Source organism: Dendrobium catenatum, unplaced genomic scaffold (assembly GCF_001605985.2).
Source record: "Dendrobium catenatum unplaced genomic scaffold, ASM160598v2 fragScaff_scaffold_1297, whole genome shotgun sequence".
NCBI lineage: Eukaryota > Viridiplantae > Streptophyta > Magnoliopsida > Asparagales > Orchidaceae > Dendrobium > Dendrobium catenatum.
The window spans coordinates 1,217,748-1,228,204 of NW_021319759.1; the positions used below are offsets into that span (position 1 = coordinate 1,217,748).

Below are 10,457 nucleotides of genomic sequence, written 5' to 3' on the forward strand. Positions count from 1 at the left end.
ATTACCATTGTCACGAAGCTTGTTATATATATATATATATATATATATATATATAATTTAATTTATATTGCATTTAGATGATCGTTGATTTCTTAAAACAGGCTTTGTTTTGGGCAACTTTATTTTTGTGTTTTTATTACAACTTTTTAGTACAAAATTTTTTTCAACCATAAAATTGTTGAAAAAAATTTTGTGCTAAAAAATATTTTAAAAAATAGTAAGATAGATGTCTCAATCGAGAGTAATTATTACGTGTGGTCACCGGACCGTCTGAAGGTGAATCACAATGCTTCACGTCATCCGGTACATAGCGGTACAAAGCAAAATGGTAACATGGTGCATCCCGATTCTCTTCTAAACGCAATACCGTACGTAGTAATTTCTCAAGTCCAAGCCTTAAAATAACAAAACTCTTTAAGATAAAATTATATATATTCCCTTAAAAAATAAAGAGAGAGAGAGAGTCAACAAAAAGGAGCACAGGGCTCGAGACGGCAAAGACAAAGAACTCCAAATGGAATCTCATACATTATTCATCCAAAATTTCAGCTCCTCCATTCATTCTGTTCTTAATTCTCCACCACTTAAATGATAAAGTTGTTAGCACTGTGGCAGTGTGGCTCACTCAGGCTCAGTGGAGAGCTTTGATTTGTTCATTGTGTTTTTATAGTAGATTTTACCTTAAGCCATAAACTAAAATGTAAAGAGAAAAGCTAATTAAATACTATTTGATATTTATTCATTCTTTCAATAATTAAATTATCTCTTACTAACTTTTTTGACAAATTTTATGATTAGCCTTCGAAAGATGCTCATCCTTTTTATTAGGAAAACAAATGAATTGTCACCGAAGGTCTCTTGATGACATTCTAACCCCTCAAGCTCTTCTACTTCTATCATGCAAGTTAACTTCGAAAGATCATATTTACTATATTATATTAATATATATTTTCATCAATTATATGAAATACAATATTTCGAGCCTATGATTTATGTTAGTATGATCATTTCAATTCAGGTTTCGTTTAAGATAGCTTTCTTATTACTTTCTAAAATAAATTTTTAGTACAGAAATTTTTTCTTGGGTATTAGAAAGTTGCTTTATAAAATAATAAAAAGTCGAACCAAGCAAAGCTTTTGGTAATTGATGTTGGGGAGATGAGGAGTATACACATGCACAATGATGAAACCAGCAAGAAAATGATAGTGGAAAGTAAAGGACACCCGAATTTAACGTGGAAAAACCCGATATAAGAAAAAAACACGGAGCCACACCACATCAAGAAATCCACTATGAAAATTGGGAGAAATAAGTAAATATTTATCCTCTCTCACTCTCTCATTGCTTCTTTTCTCATATGCACTATTCTCACTCTTGTCATAATAAATACAAAAGAAAACAAGTTCTATCCACCAAGGGACTTAACCCTTGAGAAAAACATAAAAAATAAATGATAAGTCTATATCGCAGCGTTGCGGTGCCGGTTTGGGATGCTACGACGTTCAAGCCTGTCTTACAGCGCTGCGGGGCCATATCTAGATTGTTGTGATACTTTGCTATATGTCGTTTAGCATTGAGGAGCTCAAAAACATAACGTTAGGGCACTCGACTACACAGTGTTAGGATATTGTATAGGAAAATAAATTTTGAGTACAAAACACCCGAGCCCAAGCAGGGGGTAAACATCTCGCACCTCCTAGCTAGCATGAGAAATTTGAGGTTCGAGACAACAATACAATCTGATTAATTAACACAATCAGATTCCACACATAAAAAATAAATCTTGTGATTTTTCCATTCTTAAATTTTTTAGTGAAAAACCTTTAATCTTTTATAAGCTACTCTTAAATTATATTACAATTTGTCCATGTGTAGAATTTTATGCGGTCTCCTGCCGACTACGGTCCTTCCGACTAGACAAATATGAATATGTAATTCCTACTATGTAATGCAATTTGTATGACGTACATTTGCTACATCAATCCAAGTCTTCTCCCAAGGAAGAGTCTCATTTGTAACGACTACAAATACTAGTGGATTCATTCAAACTAGGCCAGGCCCCGTGGTTTTTCCCCCTTTTCAGGGGTTTTCCACGTAAAAAACTCTGGTGTATCTTATGAATGTTTCACCCCCTCTCTTATCTGCTTGTGTGCTGATCTTCGTACAATGCTAAGACGTTAAACTATATACTTCTCTACCGCCGCGAATACTATAGGACGCAACAATAATTATTTTCTCCCATTAGACATTAGAGCATGTAAAAATTTAACCATCAAAACAAAAAATCTGAAAATAAAAAAATAACAGTATTTAGTTTCAACTCTTATTTTTCTTTTGTGAAAAGGTTTGCTGGTAATTAATTTTTTTTTTGTTTTTTATCTTCAGATAAAATATCAAAATTATTATTGTTGACCACTTGTACTAATGTTTTACCCAAATTTTCAATATTTCATTAATATTTAATTAATAAATCCATTACTTACTAGTTACGTAGAAAATTGATTTTAAAATTTTTTCTACATAAAATTTGGCAGAATAAAATATTTACAAAAAAGAAATAGAAGAAAACGAATCCTTCACTAAAAAATCCATATAAAATATATTTTTATTACTTAATATGTCATAGATGAGCTGAAATGCTTCGAATAAAATACTAAAAAAATTTAAATAAAATTCATTTTGTAGCAGCGATAGTTGCAGGCTCCATTGCGGTGTCTTAAATAATCTCCGCAGCAAAGTCAGAGACCAAAAGGAACCCTAGTCTGAAAAACCTAAAATAAAAATAAAAAATCCGAAAGACAAAGCTACAGAGCTGAAATGCTTCTGCTCCTGCTTCCTTGTTGCTGCTTCATCGCAGAAGAGATAAAAAACACTAAAGAGGCTAAGGAAGGAAGATTATTACTCAGATCAATTAGATTATGGAGAAGAAGAACATATCCCGTGGCAGGCAGCACAATGATAAAGGGCTGTTCATAAAACAGACTAAAAAGTTTTTTTTTTTTATAAATTTATTTGCTTATTTTTTAAGGCCTTGGATCTCAAATTTACTAAAAATTATTCTGTGCGAATACCGAACAATGTCCATAGATCAATAAAAATGCACCATGTAACCCTTTTACTGTACCGTGACTCGGTACTGTTCGGTACTCAGTACCGATACCTACTACCGATGCTTGGTATATATAGCTCGATACTACAGTATCCGGACATAGAGTTAGGTCCGGAGTCCACACAAAATAATTTCTCCTACTTTACAGGTTAAAAGCAATTGCTTGTTAAAAAAGTTTGTTATCAGAAAGTTTCTGTAATAATTAGGCTGTTGTTAGTAAAATAGTTTGAGTAATTGTTCAATCGCTTTTCATAAATAAAAAAAGTTTTGGCAAAAGTGGTTGATTTAAGTATTCTTTATTGAATGTGCCATATGCTTAATTTCTTGCTCCCTTATGATGACGTGAAAGAAATTCATGGGAGGAGAGTTTTCTTCCTCAAATATAAACCCCCCCTTCATTTTAGATCACATATTAAAAAATAAAAAATTGAAAAATCTCAACTTACATATGTTAATTAACAACAGAAGAAAAATCGTTTCTCCTCCACAAATTCTTCTTTTTTTTTATGCCACCTTTGCCAACAACAAAACAAAACAACGAAAAGCTTAATCAAAAGGGAGAAAAGCCTTTCTTCTTCCTCTTCCTCTTCCATTCACTTCCTCTCTTCTCCTTCCCCATGCTTTGTCCAAGAAGCAAGCGAAGGTTTATGCGATCCACTTTCAAGTAAAGCAGAGGCCATGGAAACGGAGGAGGAAGCAAACACGAAAGAACAATGGCAGGCTTCTCTCTAGGTGGCGGAGGTGACGACGGCGGCTTCGGCCACGGAAACCAACGAGGAGGCGAAGAAGAAAGCCACTTCCTTTACAACAGAACCGGCCGCGGCGGCCAAAACGTATGGAAACAGCAAGAGCAACTTTTCTCAGTGCCGACGGGCTCTCTGCTCGCCTTCGGCGGCGGTGATGAGCCCGCCAGCGATAACAGAGAAGGAATAAGCTGCCAAGACTGCGGAAACCAAGCGAGAAAAGATTGTTCTCACATGCGATGCCGCACTTGCTGTAAAAACCGCGGCTTTCATTGCCAAACACACGTCAAAAGCACATGGGTTCCAGCCGCCAAACGCCGAGACAGAAATCAGAGGTTCGCTGCCGGAGAGAGCTCCAGAAGAGCGGTGATGGACCAAGATGAGATTTTTCCGGCGGAAGTGTGCTTACCGGCAGTATTTCGATGCGTGAGGGTGAAACAAGTGGATGAGGCGGAGGAGCAGCTTGCGTATCAGACGGCGGTTAGTATAAGAGGACGCGTATTCAAGGGTTTATTATATGATCAAGGCCCTCAGTTTTCCTCAGCGGAGCGCCAAATGCTCCACTCCGGCGAGTCTTCGTCAAGCGCCGCCGGTGGGTTTGGGACGGGAGTTATTATGGGGAGTACGACGGCGGCTGCCGGCGATTTGGTTACGGATACTTCATCAATATATCCGAATCCTGTTGGGGCTTTCATGTCAGGAACACTGTTCTTTCCTCAACAACAGCCGAAGCCTTAATTGAAAGCTGAGCGGATCCGATTTATTCAGCACTGCAAGGGAATCTCTCACTGATTTGAGATTTTTAGGTGAGGGAAGATCAATTTCTTTTTCTTTTTTATTTTATATGATTTTATATTGATAGTAATGTAATTAATTTTGATGTAAGTTTAAATTGATCGAGTAATCACTTTTGATTACTAAAGAGAAAATATTATTACTTAAAATGGAATTATAAGGTAAGGCATTGTGTTAGTGCCAAAGAAAATAAGATCTAGTTGGCTAAAAAGATTAATTGAAAGTACTAAGAAACAACAAAGAAGTTATTTGGATCTAATCTGTCTCCCATTCGGATGGATCATAGTTGATAATTTCTTAGTAGAAGATCTTACTTCTTTCATGCCAAATTAATTGTGGGAAGAATTTGAAAAAAAATTCTCAGAGTTAGTCTACATTTAAGTTTCATTTGGAACTATTTTCTTGCTGTTTTTAAAACATCTTTCTTATTAAAAAAATATTTTAAAAAACAATAACGAAATTTTAGTGTCAGACATACACAAGTATGACTAGAGGATTGCTTCCCATTGTTGTCTGTCATCTAATGGTGAAAATACTAACAATGAAAGTTGAATGGAAGCCTCCACATTAACATTAAAAGAAGGAAGAGAGTCCAAAAGAGATTAATCCAGATGAGCCTCTATGTTAAGAGTTACATGCGACAATGAAGTATTACTTAAGAGGATAAGGGACAAGGTTGTCCTGATGAAGACTAAGATTAACATTTAATAGAAATTCTAAAGATACCAATACACCTAGAACTAAGCAACTTTTCCACACTACGTAATGTTATGGCTTAGGATATGCCAATAATTGCAATAACTAACACCCTCTCAGGCAATTCATTATTTTATGCCGATACCGGACGTCGTCCGGAGGTAAATCAGAGCACGTCATGTCACCTCTTTGTTGTGTACTGCAGTTATATACCCGCTGTGTACCGAGTGACGTGATGTGCTCTGATTCGCCTCCAGACACAGAGCTACATCCGTTATTTGCACAAAATAATTTATATGTAAAGACTAAAGAAAAATCAACTTCCACCAATGTCTGTACCAAAAAAAAAAAACATGAAAGGATGCTTTTAGAACATCCAGACGCAATGATCTGCCAAATATCAAGACCTGAAAATGGATAAATGCCATCATGATTAATTAGCTCAGTATGAGATTCATTAGTTAGGTTAAACTCCCTTGACCATCTTAACATCCTAAAAAGAAATTAAACCGCCAGAGGATGGATCTGCAAGCGAAACAAGTAATGAAATCTTTGATGAGATGATCAAATTTTCACTCAGATTGCTATATTCTTATTAATTTCTGAAAGAAGTAAGATTGGGATGACCATGCAAAACCTTGTAAACCAAAGAAAATCTTCGTAGTTCAACAAGCTTAGTGCTTGAGCCCTCGGGAACGATAAAAACTGTTTTATTACCTTTGAAGGAAAGCATTGGAATTCTTTTAATGATGTTCAACTGTATGTCCACGGAGAGGATCGAGAGTGGAGGCTATTAAAGAGCAGTAGGAGAGAGGGAGGAGGGGGGCAGTGTTCGCCGGAGTGGACCAGCTACAGCCGGAAGGTTGCAAGAGGAGAAGTTGGTAGCTAGAGAGATGCATGGAAGAAGGCTCTACGGCTAGTTGGGGTTTTTAATTTTTTTAATTAATCACTGGACAGTAATCATGAACTGAGACAAGAACTTTCATTAAATTCCCTTTGGTTGTAGAAAATATGTGTATAAAACTAACTCATTTGATTTTGTTATTTAGTTGAAAGCAGTAACAAATAAATACAAGATTTAATCACTAAAAATATCTTAGAAATTCTTACTAATAATATTTTAGTACTGTCTGAAATTGCTAAGTTAAGATTTTATGTTACCATATCCTCAAAGATTATGCATTGCTATTGTAAAGAGAAAGCACTTTTAATTTAATTTTAATAAATATTTTTAGTGATCAGATTTTTTTTTAAATATTGAATAATTAAGACTAGCTAACACTATTTGTAAGCTTATTCATACACAACATTTAAAAACTTAATACATATAGATATATATAAACTATTGTTTGTGTACCAATTTAAGTTTAAGAGGGTGACATAGGTTTTGTTTATGATGGTTTTCTAACTATTTTAGATCAGCTTTTTAGTATAAAAATTTTATTTTATGAATTTTAGATATGTAAATAGCTTAAAATAAAATGTAAGTAAAAATGGGGGATTTACATACATATCACTTTATTTAATGTTATTTACATATCGAATACCCAAAATTTGAATATTACATACATATCACTCATTTAAAATTTTAATATCAAATATATCACTCATATATTTCATTCTTATCACCATACCACCTTATAAACTTTAATATTTAGTTTTTATACTAAGAATTTGCTTTAAGAAGTACTAAAAAAGTCGTCCCAAACGAAGTCCTAGCATGAAAGATTAAAATTAAAATTATAAATAGAAGATTGCGTTCTATCTTCTCTTGTGTTCTATCTTCTTCTACTAACTGTAAATTTTTTTTGAAGTTCAGAAAGCAACTGCAGCAAAGGGAAGAGCGCAGATTGCAGGAATATGATGAATCAAAGGAACATAGTTCTTATTTTTGTTAGTTTGGCAGAACATTTTCTTCAATTTCAGTAGTGATCTGCTTCAAATATCATCAGTTGCTATCTATTCAATATTATCTGCTGAAATTATCTGTATCAATATTTATTTACAGTTGATAATAATGCATATAATTACCCCTCGAATCGTTTGGAGCATATTAATTATTTAAACAGCGAAAAATAGTCTTCAGTCATGGGCTTCCTCAGTCATGCATGGCAGGTGCGTAATTGGCAGTTTAGATTACAAATCCCGAGAAGTTGCAGAAGCAGCTGAAGGAGAAAGTCCTTCCTTTTACATAATCACTTATTTTTCCGGCATTCATGGCTTTCCTGCTTGTATTTATTTATTATTTATTATTTAGGACATTTATTTTCTATTTATTTATTAGTTATGAAATGATTGATTGATTTGACTTTTTATCTATTTTTTTGGAGATTCATTAGATTATTAATTTTAAAAATTATGAAAGACTTTATATGTTAACGTTTCTCTCCGCAAGAGAAATTTATATTTAAATTTTTTTATTTATCACATTGCAGGTGATTTAATTTTAAAAATTTGTGTAACATAAACATTATGTCAAATACAATATGATAAAATTCTGTAAAATAAACATGAAAAAATAGTCTAAATTCACATATTAATAATTTATGACACTATTTGAAGGGTTCAAATTTTTTTTTAACTTTAAGTGTTTATAATCAAAATGAGCATCTTAGTATAAAAAATTCATTGAGTTTTAGATAACTCAATATGAGGTCATTAAAGCACATAAATATGAAAAAAAAAATGATATATGACAATGGGTATTGATTAACATGGGACATCTAGGTGCTTGGATATTTTGGGTAAAATTATAAAAATGTCACTTAACAATAAATAAATGTCACTTAACAATAAATTAAAGAGCTTAAGATTTTTAAGAACTATATAGAGTGAACAAATTTTTAGTGCCAATGATCATTGCAAGTCCATACCTAACCACTGTTGCATAACCATCATCATCCCATTGTTGTAGCATGATCATATCGCCTACTCAACATCACGTACACAACAAAGATTATTTAATAGTTAGAACCACCCATTATTGCATCTTAAACAACTTTGACATAATAACAAGAATAGGGGGTGTCAATATATGACACAAATCGGACCCAACAAAAAAATTTTGGAATTGGCTCAACCCGTCTAGCAAATAGGTCATGTTTGAAATCAATTTTTCAACCCAATTTCAATATTGGGTTTGAATTAGGTTGACTAAAAAACTTAAGAATGACCCGAAAGCAACTAGTTAGATTTATATTGGAGTTAGGGCTAGTCGGCTAGATCTATGATGGTTTTTACTTCATGTGTTCGTCGTTCTTTTCTTCCTTCTCTCAGTCACTTCCATCACCTCAATCTGTTCCCTCGAACTTGTCGACGTCACCATCTCGCCATCCCAACCTCTAGAGGAGTACATCACACATTGTGAAAGCCACCCCCATCGCCTCTCATCATTCCACCAAACTATTATTTCTCTATCTATTTTATTGTTTAGAGTTTTTTCCTTTCATGTTTTCGAGACTTGGAACTTGAAAACGATTTAAGAAAATCCTTTTAATTATCATTCAGTCATTCCCTTCAGTCAATTTACTTAAGCTTGCATGTCGCTCAAGACAAAGATGGCTTTGTGGATTTATATATATTTTAGTTATTTCTCTTCTAGTTCTTGATGGATTTCTTGATTAATAAGATTTAGTGAGTTAAAATGACACAAAATTTTGTAGAATGTAGCTAAAACTCATTAATATTGAATATTGCTTGTTTGTATTCCATTCAAGCCACATCACCATAAATTTTTTTTAATATAAGTTTGGGTTGGCGAGTCCAAAAAAATATCAAATTTAGGTTGAACCCTAACCCAATGTACAATGTATTTTTTCTTAAATCCTTAATAATATGTGTAACACCTCTAAATTTATCCTTTGGTTTGAACTGTTATGACCCGACTAAGAAAATATAATTTTTTAGTTTTAAACCCATATACATGTTTCTGGAAATGTTTTAGTGCATAAAAATGGTTGCATATATATTATAGCATGAGTCTCAACTCTCAAGGACCCTGAGCAAATTTCAATAAAATTTGAGAAATGTCGCTATTGAAGCACCCCAATATTGGGTGTCTGAGGGCCTCAGATCTGCTACAGTACCAAACACCAAATAGTGACATTGCAATGTTTATGGCTCTAAAATTTGAGATTCTGAAATTGCGCTACAATCACTACAAGAATACACGCCATTACCGGCGGACTGTATCCGCCGGTAACATGTGAAATCCGACGGAAATCCTCAGTTTCCGACGCATTTCCGTCGGATTTGCCTCCGCCGGTTTGGCTCGCGTTGCTAAATATTTACTGACGTTTATATGCCGCCGGTAACAATTCTGGCACACGTTCCGGTGCTTTACCGGCGCAAAATACGACATGGAAGACGTCGATTTTCATTCCATAATTCCGGCGACTAATGCGTCGGTAGTTTATGTCGTATGGATCCGACGGAAACTACCGGCGCATAAGTCGCCGGAATGTCGCCGTAAATAAGCTACGGTTCATTTTCGGCGCAAAAGTGGCGTTAAAATTTGCCGGAATTGGCGCAGGTAATTTCCGACGCACCCAAAGACACCGGCATGCTCGATCTAGTTCGTTGTATCGTCGTTTCCGTCGACTTTCCGACGCATAATCCGCCGGAAACCTGTAGCATTGACAAAAAAAATTTGTCTTCCCAGCCAACAATCAAATTTCTACACCTGCAAACTTATACGAAACCACTTCCAGATGACAGCTATACACATAACAGATATAAACAACTTCAATATATACTAAAAAAATATAAATATCCATGTTCACATAAATAAACAAGTTCACATAAATAACTAAAAACATCACATATTGTTCAATAACACATGTTCACAGAAATAAACAAGTTTATGTAAACTAAATTAAACTACTCTGACTCCGTGGACTCCTCCTCAGCTAGAGCTGCCTCTTTTCCACTCATCTGCTCCCTCATTCTACGCATTTCATCCAATAACTAATTCTGTTGCTCATGCATCTGCATTTACATTTGAACCTATGCTTGCAATTGAGCTTGCCAATCAGCTTGTGATTTCCTTACTTGTTCTAGCTCAGCTTGAATGGCACTTATTTGTTGAGCTTGTAAGGAGTCATGAGAACTGGAT

The 10,457-nt window shown here is 34.4% G+C and overlaps 1 protein-coding gene across 1 annotated transcript; it reads left to right on the plus strand.

Moving 5' to 3' along the window:
• Positions 1 to 3,664: 3,664 nt before the first annotated feature.
• Positions 3,665 to 7,218, plus strand: LOC110103356 (protein SHI RELATED SEQUENCE 1-like). Its single transcript, XM_020832029.2, has 2 exons — positions 3,665 to 4,659; positions 7,164 to 7,218. The coding sequence occupies exon 1, from the start codon at positions 3,824 to 3,826 to the stop codon at positions 4,589 to 4,591; it is 768 nt and encodes a 255-aa protein (XP_020687688.1). The 5' UTR covers positions 3,665 to 3,823; the 3' UTR covers positions 4,592 to 4,659; positions 7,164 to 7,218.
• Positions 7,219 to 10,457: the final 3,239 nt, after the last annotated feature.

Bases quoted from the DNA above. Each gene is read 5' to 3' on its own strand.
- LOC110103356 (XM_020832029.2), top strand. From the start codon at position 3,824: ATGGCAGGCTTCTCTCTAGGTGGCGGAGGTGACGACGGCGGCTTCGGC.